The sequence below is a fragment of the Neospora caninum genome, chromosome XII (assembly GCF_000208865.1).
Source record: "Neospora caninum Liverpool complete genome, chromosome XII".
Taxonomy (NCBI): domain Eukaryota; phylum Apicomplexa; class Conoidasida; order Eucoccidiorida; family Sarcocystidae; genus Neospora; species Neospora caninum.
In genome coordinates, this window is record NC_018398.1 from 5,403,195 (window position 1) to 5,418,129 (window position 14,935).

At 55.3% G+C, this 14,935-nt stretch overlaps 1 protein-coding gene across 1 annotated transcript; it reads left to right on the forward strand.

Moving 5' to 3' along the window:
- Nucleotides 1-13,276, forward strand: NCLIV_067140 (Myosin, related; the record flags this gene model as incomplete). The annotated part of the gene is made up of 19 exons (XM_003886265.1): nucleotides 1-232; nucleotides 1,136-1,320; nucleotides 1,793-2,115; nucleotides 2,548-2,720; nucleotides 3,136-3,505; nucleotides 4,018-4,472; nucleotides 5,112-5,790; nucleotides 6,217-6,639; nucleotides 6,768-7,009; nucleotides 7,432-7,575; nucleotides 7,698-8,675; nucleotides 9,264-9,799; nucleotides 10,125-10,364; nucleotides 10,687-10,778; nucleotides 11,012-11,156; nucleotides 11,396-11,554; nucleotides 11,862-12,007; nucleotides 12,578-12,737; nucleotides 13,133-13,276. The coding sequence occupies 19 exons, from the start codon at nucleotides 1-3 to the stop codon at nucleotides 13,274-13,276; spliced, it is 5,826 nt and encodes a 1,941-aa protein (XP_003886314.1).
- Between the last annotated feature and the right edge of the window lie 1,659 nt (nucleotides 13,277-14,935).

Genomic DNA, 14,935 nt, shown 5'->3' on the forward strand with positions numbered 1-14,935 from the left:
ATGACGGCCTCATCGTTGGATGGGGCGTCTCCCACCGGAGGCGGAGACCAGGGAGACGAAGAGGTTCGCTGCGCTGTCGGGACGAAAATCTACGTCTCTGACCCCGCTGATGTGTGGAAAACAGCAGAGGTCGTGAAAATCCAAGAGGATGGCAGTTTGACTGCGAGAGTGGATGCAGACAACGAACTCGTACACCTCAGGAAAGGCGACCTGTGGTATCTCTGCAATACCGGTAAGGTTTTGAGCGCATGACAGTTTCTCTCTCTCTCGCTGCGTGCATGCACAAGAAGCACAACGATGCATCACCAACTATGCGGCATGCAGGTGGAGCACTCTAGACTTGGCGTTCTACAGCTGCAGCAACTGTTGCGTTGAAACACCCGTCACGGCGAAACAGACGCGCGCTGTATAACCATGTGCCTTAAATCCTCATGAGTGCCTCTGCATGCATGTGTACCGATGTTTGTCCATTGATCAAGATGCGTTTGCCGAGCCGTACACTTGCGCTGAGGATTTGAGGACATGGAGAGGGGGTGCCCGTAGCTGCGCGCCTTCTGTCTTTGGCGTTTGCCAAAAGACTCCGAGTTCGGTCAGTGCATATGCATGTGTGTGCTTGAGATCGGTACTGACCGCTTCCAGGCGAGCTCTCGATACAAGAACTGTCGCGTACGCACTGTAGAGACAAGATGGAGACGGGGGAACCGGGGAATCAGAAATCGATCCAGAGAAACATCGCATCAAATTTATATCGAGAATGCGGGGAGAACACGCGCGGGGGCTATTGCGTCGAAGTGTACAGTGTTGGGCTGTCCGGGACGAGAATGATGGCATGCCATAAACCACCGAGGGGATCTTGAAGGCTCCTTGACTCGTAAAGTGCGACATTTTTCAAGAGTTGTGGACTCATGTGGACGAGGAATCGGCCCTTGCCTCTGCTTCCGCGTGCGGCCACGCTGTCTCTGCCTCGATCCTTGACGCTCTCTGCTTTGGACGACGTGGACACAGCCTCTCGCGTGGCGCGCCTCATCCGAGTGTTGTTTCCTCTCGGGACTGCGGCGTCGGGTTTCCTGTGGAGCGGCAAGCGGCTGCCTGTTTCCATTGTGTGACCTGGCGTCTTTTGTCTCCGTTTCTCCAGATGTGTGGAACACCACGGGCCTCAGCGCGCCGACCGACTTGACGATGCTGACACATTTGCACGAGGCGGCGGTCCTCGACTCTCTCAACCTCCGTTTCGACATCGACGAGATCTACACATTCACTGGTCCCATCCTCATTGCGGTCAATCCGTTCAAGCAAATCGCCGGTCTCTATGACATGAAAGTAGGTGTGCAGCACATGGGTTTTTGAGTCAACCGCCGCCTCGCTGTATGGACACCTGCACAACTGTGTGTTTGGAGACAGGGCTGCGGCACAGGCACATGCACGCATTTTCGTGCGAATGTGTGTGTGTCTCTGTCGTTCTCCCCCCCGACATCCGTTGAATTGTCTGGTTGCATCGTGTCTTTACGTTGGCACCACGCCGTCTCGCGACTCGGCTGGCCGCGCTGTCGCTGTGTGTCTCTTGAGTCGGAAGAGATTTCGCTTCGGCCGCGCGCTCACCTGCGTATCTTGCTCTTTGTCTTGTTGTGTCCGGTATTTTGCGGCGCTCTGTCTCGCGCTCTTCCCCGACTAAAACCAGCAACTCGTCCGATACATTGCGAGTTCCCAGTTCCCCGCGTTGCCACGGCCTGCCTCTTCGCCCAGCTCCACTTCCGCTCCTTCCTCGCCCGCTTCCCTGCCGATTTCTCGGCAGCCTCACGTCTTCGCCTCGAGCAGCGCAGCCTACGAGGGTATGTGCAACGAGAAACAGAGTCAGACGATTCTCATTTCCGGGGAGAGTGGAGCCGGAAAGACGGAAAGCACGAAATTCGTGATGAAGTTCCTGGCCTGCGCCGGCAGCGACGACTTGGAGCGGCGGTCGCAAGTCGAGGCGCAAGTCCTCGAGAGCAATCCGCTCTTGGAAGCCTTCGGCAACGCCCGCACCCTTCGAAACGACAACAGCAGTCGCTTCGGGAAATTCATCGAACTCCAGTTCCAAACAAACAAAACGAAGCGCGTGTCGGGCAATCGAGGCAGGTGAGCCTTCAAAGCCAGGTCGGCCCACAAACGCACAAAAGTTGCCACACAGACTTATCAAATTCACCTCTTCATCTCCACACAAGCATACATATATATATATATATATATATATATATATATATATGTAAATGATAATACGAACAAATGCGGTCTCAGACAACCGGTCTGTTCACGTATGTATAGTTACTTTTGGTACACGTTTGGACAGAAAGACGTTCTTTTTTTGTGGGTCAACCCACATGCCCAAATATATATATATACCTATTTTTGTGTGTTTGTGCCGTCCAGTCCTGGATGTACGCGCCCGTGGAAAGGAACGCGTGCACCGGTAAACCCGAGTCTAAACGTGCGCGTCGAGGGAGAGGGAGGCGTGCGCCTGTCGTCGCGGGGCTTACGCGTGTGTGGAGGCGGCTAAATGTTTGTTTGCAGGCTCTGTGGCGCGCGAATCCAGACGTATCTTTTGGAGAAAGTTCGCGTGTGCGACCAGCAGGAGGGAGAGCGGAACTACCACATCTTTTATCAACTGTGTGCAGCAGCAGAAGCAGCAGCACAGAAAGGAGGCATTTACTACTTCCCGTCCCCGAAATTCCGAAAGGCAGCTGGTCAGTATACACCCCGTCCTACGCCATCCATGCCGATGATATATATACGTATGTATGTATGTATGTATGTATGTATGTATGTATGTATGTATGTATGTATGTATATGCTTGTGTGGGTATATGCCCTCTGGCAGCAGCTGTGTAACTGTCGAATCGATGTTTACACCTACACTCCTATATATGAGTTGTAAGGTATGTCGAGATGTGTGTTGTTATTGACGTAGAAAGATGGGTGTCTGTTTCGTTCACTCTGCGTTGCACGGACTTGTTTGGGCGTTTGCGTGTGTTGGGAGGCTGCAAGACTTTTTCTGCGACCCTGCCGTCGGTGTCTCTTCGTTTTCTCGGCGTCCTTTCCCGGTGTGTTTGGGGCAATTCTTGTGGGACCACGCGTCTCGTCTCCGATTTTTCTCTGCAGACGCAAAGCCTCAGGAGATGGACATGTCTTTGTTCGAGCCGCGCGACAAATTCAAGTACTTGACGAAGAGCAGTTGCCACGCGCTGCAGGGCGTGGACGACTGCGAAGAATTTGACAGCACCGTCTTCGCGATGCAAACGGTTGGTATCTCGCCTGAGGAGCAAATGAACATTTTCTCGGTCGTGGGCGCAGTCTTGTGTCTCGGCAACGTCTCCTTCGAAACCCCCAAAGGGAACAGCGAAGGCTCTCAAGTCGCCCCGAGCTGCGCGGAATACGTCAGCAAGGCCTGCCGTCTTCTCGGCGTCGAGAGCGACGCGCTGCAGGAAGCGATGTGCTACCGGACGATCAAGACGATGCACGAGAGCTACCGGTGAGAAGGCGCAGGAAGTGCGGCAAAGTTCGGAGAAACAAAAAACTGGCAAAAAAAGGACACGTGTTTGCTCAGAGGACACGCGGGTCGCGAGCGCCTGGCGCGAAGACGACGGTTTGTGTTGGACAAAAATATAGCGCGTGCACACTTTCTCCTTTTTTTGGGAAAAAGCGGCTGTTGTCTGTGTCTGTCTGTCTATGTCTGTGTCGGTGTGTGACCGCTCCGACACGCCGCGAAGGATCGAGAGAACGTCGGAGGAACTCGTAGCGCGATTCGCCGCGTTCGTTCGCGCACCTCGGAGCTCGTTTTGTGTGTCTGCCTTTTGGCAAAGAATGCGTTTTGCTGTTTGCTTTCTTGAGAGCGTGGCTTCGTGGCAAGTCCGACACACGCCGGCTGCGCGCTTGCCCCGCGCATCGATGCGGGGTCTGAGACCAGCGCGGCGGCGTAGAGCGGCGCGCGTGATGCTTTCGGGACGTATGCGTGGATTTTTTCCTCTCGATTTCTCTTGTCAGGAAACCGTTGAAGACGGACGAGGCGTGGGAGATGAAGGACGCGTTGTGTCGCGCGTTGTACGGCTGTTTGTTTCTGCAAGTCGTTGCCCGGACGAACCAGTCGATTGGGTACTTGACGGAGGTGAAGAGCCCCGATGACGTCCTTTTGTTTTGCGGCGTGCTCGACATCTTCGGTTTCGAGTGCTTCGCCTTCAACTCGTTCGAGCAGCTATGCATCAACTTCACAAACGAACGTCTCCAGAACTTCTTCAACACCTTTGTGTTCAAGTGCGAAGAGGAGCTCTACCGCGCCGAAGGCATCCAGTGGAACCCGCTGGACTTCCCAGACAACGCCGACTGCGTCGCGCTGCTGCAAGATAAGCCTCTAGGCCTCTTCTCCATGCTCGACGAAGAGTGCATGGTCCCCGCCGGCAAAGACCGAGGCTTCAACAACAAAGTGTGCCAAAAACACACGGGTACGGCAAAGGAAAAGGAAACGGAGAGACGGAAAAGAGAGACGGAGAGACGAGACGGAGGAGGAAGAAGGGTGATATAAGAGAGGAAACGAGAAAAAAAAGACAGCGTTCGTCCCTTCAGGTGCCGTGCTTGTGGGGGGAGCCACTGGTTTTTTCTTCACCGTCTGTGCCCGCCGACCAACACGCATGCAGGCGTCTCGATTGGGCGCGCGCCTCCGTGTGCAGCTGGAGCGTTCTTCCTAGCCGCCAAAGTAGACATGACGCGTTCCTCTCCGAATTTTAATCTAGACCTTTATATATCCAAGCCGCTCACCCGTGTTTCTGATCCCTCCAGTTCTCTCCTTTGCTATCAACATTCGTTCCTACCTCTGTATCCGAAAACACATGCACTTTTCGCCAGAACGGCGTCGACGGAGGCAGGGGATTCCTCCACACACACGCTGATCAAGTCAACACATCCGTAGATCTGTCTGCGTCTAGATCTGTATATCTATATATCTAACTGCATTCGAGTGCATGCAAGTCTTTCCGTGCTCACATAGTCAATGCATACATCCCTGCAAACATCTGGAGAGGTCTTCGCTTGGCGGGGCGGCATGTTTTGTGGATGCAGACGCGTTGTGCGTGTTGTGTGTGCAGGTCACAAGCGTTTTGGGGTGATCAAGACAAAGCCGAATTGCTTTGTGGTTCACCATTTCGCGGGGAGCGTTGAGTATTGCTCGGACGGTTTCTTGGAGAAGAACAAGGACCAGTTGTCGCTGGATCTTCAGGAGGCGATCAAGGCGTCTTCCATCGCGTTCGTGTCGCATCTCTTCACTGCCTTCTTGAACCGCGGAGCGTCGGAGGACGGCGCCTCTGTGGGAAAGAAGCGGAAGTTCGTGACGGTGTCGAGCGAGTTCCGCGAACAACTCGGTTCCCTAATGGACACGGTCAACAAGACGGCGCCGCACTTCATTCGCTGCATTAAGCCGAATCCACAGAACCTCCCTGACCTGTTTGATCGCGTGACTGTGAACGAACAGCTGCGCTACGGCGGTGTCCTGCAAGCAGTTCAAGTCAGTCGCGCCGGCTACCCCGTGCGCCTCTCTCACCGGGACTGCTTCTTCGACTATAAGGCGCTGGCCGACAAGGCCGTTCTCGAGAAGCTTTGCATGCAGAGCGAGGGGACTGTGTCCTCGGAGACTTGGCGCGAACGCGCGCAGGCGCTGCTTCTCCACCTCGACGCGAAACTCAACCTGGATAGAAAGAAGAAGGATGCGCCTTCCCACGACAAAACGTGGGCGGTGGGAAAGTCTCTGTGCTTCTTCAAGAACGAAGCGTAAGGAGTTGTAATACCGGAGGAAACAGAGCGTCGCCGCGAGAAAAAAACGGATGGGGAAAGGAACCGAGAGTGGCGCCGCACGGAAACGCAGATGCTCTCTTGTTCGTGTCTCAGAGATTATACCGACGCTGAGGCAGATTGCGGGCGGTGAATCGACAGCGGCGCAGTCCCGAGCGAAAGCTCCAGATCTCTCCTCTCTCAAACCGGGAGTTGCCGTGTCTGTGAGCGCGTCTCCCCGTCTCCCACTGTTTCTTGTTCGCGTTTCCGCAAGTGGAGAGTGACTGTTGCCTGTCGCGCGCCGTCTGTATATATGCCCGTCGCGCGCCTTCTGTATATATGCTGTCGCGCGCCGTTTGTGCATATGCCTTTCAGCACGTCTCACCTTTCTGGGGGATTTGCGTGTGTGCGTCTTCTGGGCTTCAGGTACGAGGTGTTGTCGGCGAGTTTGATGAGCGTTCGGGTCCAAGCGGCGACGGCCATCCAGGCGCGGTACAAGTGTTTCGTCCAGAGGCGCTTTTTCCTGATGTATCGGCAGACGGTTGTTTTCCTCCAGTCCCACGTTCGCATGTTTCTCTGTAAATTGGAGGCTTGGCGCCGGAGACAAGACCGCGCAGCGAAGCGCATCGAGACTTTCTTGCGCGGCGCCGTCGCGCGTCTGCGCTACTTGAGGACTCTGAAGCAAATCAAGACGATCCAGGCGGCCTGGCGAGGCAAGCAGACGCGCTCGAAACTGCGCGACTTGCAGCTGCATGAAGCAGCCGGGAAAATCCAGGCGACGTGGAAGATGCACAGACAGCGGGCGTCCTACCGAGATCTCCGGAAGGCTGCAACTCTGGCGCAACTCAAGTAAGGAACCCCGGCGATAGACAGGAGACACGCGGGAGACGGACGGAGTGTGGGCAACGCGGCAGATGTAGAGGCGGAGGGGACGAAAAGAATGGAAAGAACTGCCGCCTGTGGCTCTGTCTTTTCAGGTGGAAGCGAATCCTCGCTCGGCGCATGCTGCGGCGGCTGCGGGAGGAAGCACGGGAAGTTTCGGGCCTGCTGAAGAAGGCGCAGGATCTCCAGCGCGATCTCGGCGAAGAGAGGAGCAAGCGAAGCGAAGTCGAGAGCCACGTTCTCCAGTTGCAAGCGAAAAACGAAGAGCTTCTCAAAGAAATCCAGAGACTCCACAAAGAACTCGATCGCGCCAAAGAGGAAGTCGCCTCTCTTCAAGGTAGGCGGCGGTTTCTGAGGAGTCCGATCATCGTCTTCTTTTCACAGTCTCTGAGAGACGCTGAGACTCTATAGATGTATAGATGTATATTCCTATGTATTTGCGTGCGTACATGAATGTACAGATGAAGCGTCGACCTTCGACCTGACATAGAGAGATGTGTGTGGTGGTGTTTGTGTATGTCCTCTCAAATATGTCTTTTAGACTGTCCTCTCAAATATGTCTTTTAGACTGCTGACTCGGTCCCCGAGAGACTGTCTCCGTGTCCCGGGCTACTACGCGCGAGTCTGTGCTTCCTATGCATGCGTGCGCAGACGTGAGGATGTCGAGATTTTTGTGCTGCATTCGCGCGTGCTTGGCGTTTTTTCCTCGCGGGATAGTGCTATGCGTGTGTGGACTGCGGTTTTCTTCCTTCTTTTCAGCGTCGAACGAAGATTTTGCCTCGCAAGTGAAGCAGCTGAAGGAGAGCCTAACGGCAGGTTCTTCAACGCCGTCGACGCCGCAGATGACACCAGGCACTCAAAAGCGAAGACTCTCAAACCACGCAGACGCTCAACAGTCTCAAGGTGAGAAGAGGTCGCCGATCCCCGAGCCTAAGTGTGCGCATTGTGTCCCTCGCCTTCGCTCTCTGCCTTCTCGTCTTTTTTTCCTGCGCACTTCTGACTCTCTCTTTCTCGTTTCTTCGCAGGGGACAGGCTGTCGACTCAGACGGACGAGGAGTTGAAGGCGCTGAGGCAGGAGTTGGAGAAGCGCGAGGCGGAGGCGCAACTGCAGCAGTCGGAGCACGAGACGTTGATCGCCAAGTTGCAGGCCTCGTTGAAGGAGGCGGAGTCGGCTCTCGAGCAGGAGAAGACGCAGCGCAGCGAGGCAGAAGCGCGCTACAAACTCGTCCTCGAGGACTCGAGCGCCAGCAGCACGCACTTCCGCTTGTCTTCCGCGGGTGCGGCGAAGCAGCAGCCAGGCTCGTCTCTCGCGTCTGGGGAGGCGGGCGGCGTGTCCAGCACCTTGTTGCGCGAGAAGCGGAACAAGGTGCCTGACGGCGACGGAGCTCTGGCGGCGACCAAGACTCTGTCTCCGCTGCCTTCCGTCGCGCTCGCGTCTGAGCACTGGGAGTGCGTGCTGCATGACCAGCGGTGGATAGATCTGCTGCTTCTCGGCCCCGCGGGGGTCGGGAAGACGGGGCTGCTCGAGCAGTTCCTCATCAAACTCGGCGACGAAGTGCATCTCGAGCAGCTGCGCGTCAGCCGCAAGATGGAGGACCAGGCGCCGTTCAGCAAACTGCCTCAGCACTACGAGCTCGTGTACCCGCGCGACTCCGAAGACGCGCCGACCCGCGGGGCGAAGCCGCGCGACGACGAACTGACTCGGGTGAACGTCCTCGACTTCCCGGGTCCTTCACGCACGAAACAGAATCCGGCGCTGCGCGTGAAACAGGCGTTCGTCGTCGCCGTCGTGTACGACCCCACAAGGCCGGAAACGTGCGACGAGGCTCTGCAAGTCCTCACGAACGTCGTCCTGCCGTGTCGCCCCAAAGTTGCCGCGCAAGACGGCCTCGCCGCATGCGTCAGCGGCCGCGTTTACCTCGTCGAGAACGGCTGGCGGGTCGCCGCCCGTGAAGGAACCGTCCAAGTCGACACCGCCGCCATTCGAGACAAAGGCACGTCGAGTTGCTCGTAGCAAATGAGGAAAGCTGCCGGGCGGCTGCCTCGCACGGCCGAGAGTGGCGAGCGCTGCCGGGAAAACAGCGACAAAAAGCAAATCGGAGGGACCGACGCCGAGCCGCCCGTGTAGACACACACGCGTCTGAAGCCAACTTGGGTCCAACTCTCGCGTCCCAGGACCGATGCCTCTGCATGCGTGCCCGTCTCGCTGAACTAGGGAAACGCCCGAACAGCGCTTTCCTGCCTCCTGGAAAGCCAAGGGGCATCATCTTATATTCATCTATCTATATATATGTATATGTATATATATCTGTATGTATATATGTATATATGTATATATGTATATATATATATATATGTATATGTAAATATATATGTATATATATGTATATATATATATGTATATGCACATATATATGTATATGTATTTGTATGTATATACGTTTCTGCGTATGTGTTCTTGCGTAGATAGGGGTAGGTCGAGGTTTTCTCGATGTGTGTTGACGGCTTGATGGGGTTGTTTGGTCAGCTGGAAACCGGAGACGCGTCGCGGTTGACTCGGGACTGACAAGGTGTTTTGCCTGTGTGTGCAGCTGCGGGTTTGCGGTGTCATTACCGCGAGCTCGTCCACTTGGAGTCTCTGGTCGACGAGATTGTTCCACTGATGGCCGAGTGGCGGGGAATGCTGCAGCAGCAACGCCTGGCGATGCTTCAACACCACGCGCGGCTGCAGCCGGGATCGGCTGCGGGGCTGTCCCCCTTTGCGCTTCCCCGGCCGCCCGCGCAGGCGTCGCGGGGAGCGTCGCTGTCTTTCTCGAATGCAGCGCATGCAGCGGGTTCTGGTTTGCGGGAGAACGGCGCGGAGAAGTCGCCGTCAGTGTCGGGAAGCGCGTCCGGGACGCATCGCCAGGGGAGTTTGTCGGCGAATTTATTTGACAGCATTCGCTCCTTCCTGTCCCAGTCCTCGATGCGGCCGGGGCCTGGCAGCGCGCTGGCCTCCGGAGCGAAGCAGTCTGTGGACTCGAAACTCCTCCGGCCGAGCATGAAGCCCGGTGGGTCGGCGATGCTCAAAAAACTCAAAAGCCGAAACATGGACGCACACAGCGTCGTCCCCGTGCAGGAGCTACAGGTAAACGGACAGTCCTCGGCACACACTTGTGGAACAAATCATGTGAGACAGAGAGAGAATGATATACTGGCAAAGCTATAGAGAGAGATACGCAGATAGCTGTGGATGGATAGAGAGATACACACTGTTAGTAGATGGAGAGAAAAGAGAGGTAGGACTCCGAAGGTGGATGCGTCACTACTGGAGCGGCTGCAGATGTGTACGCATTGGTCTCCGCAAGAGAGGTACAAAGTGCCTGTACAGTGTCCACGCTCGTCTGAAGGGAAGCAAGTCCATTTGACGATTTACTTCGTCAGTTGTTTCAGCCGTTGCGGTGTTTTTGTAGGATTCGGATTCGGCCATTACGTGCGTCGTTTTCGGGAAGGAGAAAGACAACCGCGACTACATCCTTCTGGCGGCGGCGAGCAAAGACGGCAGCGTGGTGATCTACAGGTGCTATAGACTGGAGGCGGAGAGACAAATGTTTGACCAAGAGCAGGTTTCGCTCCTCGTCGCTCCGGCTTCGAAGCCTCCCGGAGACAACCGAGAACACTTCGGCCCGTCGGTCTCTGTGCACTCGAGGCTGGTACGTGTGCGGGGGGCGGAAATGCGAAACGCGAGCGATTCTTGACGGCTCTCAGAACGCATCTGTGACGCAGACACTCGCACGTGTGCGAGAAAGGGAAGCCAGCAAGGTTCGCGTCGTATCACGCGATGAAGAGGCCGGGTGGCGTGAACCCGAGAGGAAGAAAGGCGCCCGCTCGTGTGTTTATGTGTGTGTGTGTGTGTGTCTGTAAAAAGGCGACTTTTAAAGAGAGAGGAAGGCAGCTGTACAGCGTTGATTTCACTCCCCGACGTTTGTTTCGAAACGCTTTGTCTTTTCTTCTCTCGTGCCTCTTCCTGCGCAGGTGGGGCACAGCCGCGCCGTCACCTGTCTCTTCTTCTCTCTGCTGGAAGACCAGCTTGTCACGACGTCGATCGACAAGTCTGTTCGATTTTGGTGAGCGTCTGTCGCTTCTCTTGCAGCGTGCCGGGGCTGGGTTTCCGCAGCGTTGCATGCGCCGTCTTTCGCATTCCCCGTAGGCACGAGGAAGGGTTTTGCGCGACTCGCCTCTCTCTGGTGCCGAGGCGTTTCACTGGCGGGCGCTGCTCGTCTGTCTCGAGTCTCCGTTTTTTGGTGTTTTGTCGCTCTTTGCACGTTCCTCGCGTTTCGGTGTCGCCGTTCTCCCTCAGGCATGTGGACACAGGAGACATGCTGAAAGTCTTCACGGACTCCTCTCCGGCTCTCGCAGCCGCCTTTTTGCCCTTCAATCCCACAGCCTTCGTCGCTTCGAACTCGAACTCGATTCTTCGCCTCGTCTGCGCCACCAGCGGCCGCGTAAGAACAAACAGACCGGACGTAGCAACGCCTGTGGAGATATCCCCGCTCACGGAGACAGAGAGAGATGCAGGCAGATAAACGCAGACAGGCGAGCCTAGCCGTCCGTATCCACACACACATAGAGAAGAAACGCGTGCATGCGCATGCCAGTTCTTGACGCTGGTTATCTGTTTTCGGTGAGTGTGTAGGTGGAAGTGTCGCTTGTGGGTGTCTTTGACTGTCTTTGACTGTTTTAGGTGATTCAAAAACTCAAAGTTGAGAGCGAAGTTCGAGCACTCAAGTTTGACGACACGGGTCTCTTTTGCTTCGCTGGGACGAAGGCGGGAGCCGTGCACGTCCTCGAGGCCAGTGACACCATCAACATTCGATTCAAATTCAAAACAACTCTCGGGAAGGTAGGCGAACCAGCCGCGATCGCCGCCCACGCGCGGAAATATGTGGTTCTCTCTGTTTGTCTTCGTGGCCTCACCCCAGTCTCTTGGTCGATACTTCTCGGTGCGCGTAGGGGGTGTATTTCAGTCTGGGTCATTCTCTCCGTGTCTTCCTAAGTGTGTCTCGTTCTAACTGTGGATGTCGGCCTGTGTGTTTCAACCCGAGTCCAGAGGGGAACGTCGAGGGTGAGAGGGGCGCTCAGTGCCGTAGCTTGTCGGCCTCGGGGAAAGGCTGAGATTTTTGTCGATTTGTCTCTCCGATTTCCCTCAGGGCGCAGTCACCTGCATCACGTTTGTGCCCAGTACTGGTCCTGGGCAGTATCCGCGTCTCCTCATAAACTGCTGCGACTCGAGTGTCGCTATCGTCGAGTGTATCTACGGTCCGCCTCCGGGGGTTCTCACGAACCTCCTTGTTCGGTGAGGAAACGCGCGCAGAATTTCGTCGCCGATCGCATAGAAATCGACTCCAAAAAGCCATATCCGTTTTCGTGTGGAAGGAAAGAGAGGGGCAAATACGATTACGCTTGAATCTCTCGGCGCATTTGTGACCCGTCGCTTTGTAGCTCTGTCGTGGGTACCTATTTTTCAGTTAAAAACCCCTGCTTTCGCTCCTCTTTGTCCTGTTCACCGCTCCATGGTGCAGTCACGAGCATCACTGCGAGGGCAAGCAGAGAACAGACGCACGGAACGACGCACACACAGATATATTAATACACCGCTCCATACGCCCGTTCGATACATTAAACATATATTTATATATATACAGATCGATAGATGGATGGATGTACTGAGGTGCGTAAACATATATATATATATATATATTTGTATATATGTATTGGCAGGTAGAGGGTAGAAACTGTGTATTTGTGTCTGTCGGTCTCTCTGGTGGCACTGGAGAGTGTGTGTGTTTTTGCCGGTTGTGCCTGGCGACGAGCGGCATCTCGCTGCGGTTTACAATCTGGAAATCCGCGTTTCGTTTTTCTTCAGCCACCGCGTGAGGATTGCGCACAGTCTGCTTCCTCTGCGCTGCTGGTTCTCGAATTTCGGAGGCGGCTGGCTTATCACCGGAAGTGAAGACAAGGACGTGTACTGTTTCTCGCTTCAGCAAGGGGCGAACTTCAAGGCCATTTCGCTCAAACACCACCAAGTAAACGAGACGTCACGAGTGTCTCTGCGTCTCTGTCAACGCGAATTCTCTGGGTTTAGAGACATCTGGGTTCGCTCGGGATTGCGATATTTCCCCGCGTGTCTTCTCTCTTTGATACATTTCGCTGTACGCATATTTGTGTACCTACCTCTCCCGTGGATGTGTCTCCAGATGCATATCGATCCATGCACGGATCTCTGTCTCGGCCGATCTACCGTCTGTCTCGGTGTTTTTGTCTAGGGTCGTTTGCCTGTCTTCCTCGCGTGTGTCTCGAACTGCCTGCCTCTGCCTCTTTGAATGTCTGTCTTCACATGTGCGCCCCGCTCCGCATCTCTCACTGTCGCCGTGTGTGTGTGTAGAGATCGCTTCTTGAAACTGCTTTCTGTGTTTTCCAGGCGCCGATTTTGGCTGTCGCCACGAACTTGCAAGACACCCTGTTGGTGTCGGCCGATTCGATGGGAAAGTTGGTCTTGTGGAGAAGCCTTGACTTCTCTGGAGCAGCCGATGCGTCCGCTGGGGCCCGGGGCCGAGCGGTCTGAGGATCCGAAAACTCCGGAAACCTTCGTTCCTCAGAGAGTCGCGCTCTCGCAAAAGGCAGAAGCGCGCGTGACGAGGATTCAAAGCCGCGGCGTCACAGGGTTCTTTGCGTTTCAACTGCAGCCGCAAGGCGTGACTCGCGTTCTGTCCGAGTCTCAAATGTCTTTCTCGGGAATGCAACTGCATGCATTTTTTCGGATTCCGGCCGGTCTGACAAGCGCTGAAAAGACGGTCGTTTGTCGGGAACGAGGCGCGGGAAGAGGCAGAAAGAAGCCTCTAAAAGGGAGAGAGGAACGCAATTTAGTAAGGCTTGGGAGTCTGGGCGGTGTCTGGGGCTTTCCAAACAACATGAAGCGGAGGGTAACTGCAGCAAAAAGTGGTGAATTTGTTTGTTTTCGCGTATTTGCGGTCGGCCTCGCACTCGTTTGTCGCGTGGGAAAAGGCGCGTGCATGCATGTCTCGCCTCTTCTTCACTGCGAAAGGAAGAGAAACAGAGGATGCCGCTGCGCGTTTCAAGTGGACACAGCTCCGTCGCGTTTTTCGAGACTATCGCAGTCGCACCTAGACGAGAACCTCACGAAGTCGCGTTTTGCGGCTCCTGAGCGAGGCTCGCCTGAAAGGCAAGGGAGGCGACGCCTGCGATCGCAGAAGCCCAGGCAACGCGGATTCTCGTCATCGAGGGACAGCCACAGAGACAGAGAGAGGAGACGAAAGCGGCAGAGAGAGCGCACGGAAGAAAGAGCGAGAGAAGGGGTGACAGAACGAAGGAAAACGAAGAAAGAGAGCTGAGAGAAAAGTGGAGACGTGCGTAGTCGCGGGAAAGATGCAGAACAGTCGACGAGAGAGCAGAGAAAAAGATATCAAAGCAGAGAGCTGACGAGATCATGAATGTTTCCGTTTGGAGACAAATGCTCGGGCGTTTCTCTTTTTCACGCTCAACAAACGTCCACAGTCCGTGTCGCGTTTCTCTCCAGTCTCGGGGGAGGGGTGCGTGTCCCCCGGGCACGGGTCGGGCCAGAGAGCAGAGACTAAAACTCTTTTCGCTGCCTCTCTGCGGTGTGCTTTCCACAGTCGACACTCGGAAACTCTCGAATTGCAGTCTCCGACGGCAGAAACTGGGCCACGGCCACGCGAGAAGCCGTCTGAAAAAAGGAAAGACGGTCGAGTAGATTCACATTTCGGGTGGGAAAGAGCACAAAAAGGCGTGACTCACACAGGCCGTTTTCCCTTGCTGCGATCGCGCGCGCGGGGGAGCGCGTTAGCAGAGCGAGGGCGAACACCCAAGGCAGTTTCACAGGCGAAGAAGAACAGCTTTTCAAGTTTTCCCAGAGGAGCGCGTCGAGAGAAGAGCGCGGCCCCGTCGTAGGTAACCCAGAAAGCAGGGAGAGAACAAGGAAAGCGACAGAACGAGGCAATCTGGGTCTCACGGGGTTGGGCGGCAACGCGATAATTGCATCAGGATGGAGGTGGACAGAAGCGTAGGAACCATGAGGCTTCCCTCTTCCACTCTGAATGAGAGACGAAATCGAAAAACAGATATACAGACAGCTGAACACCCCTGTTTTCTTGTCGGCAGACGAGCAGTGAGGTCTCCTGTTTAAGATACACACGTTGAGGACATCGAACCCAAACATTTGAGAACGGAAAAAGAGTGTGGCGTA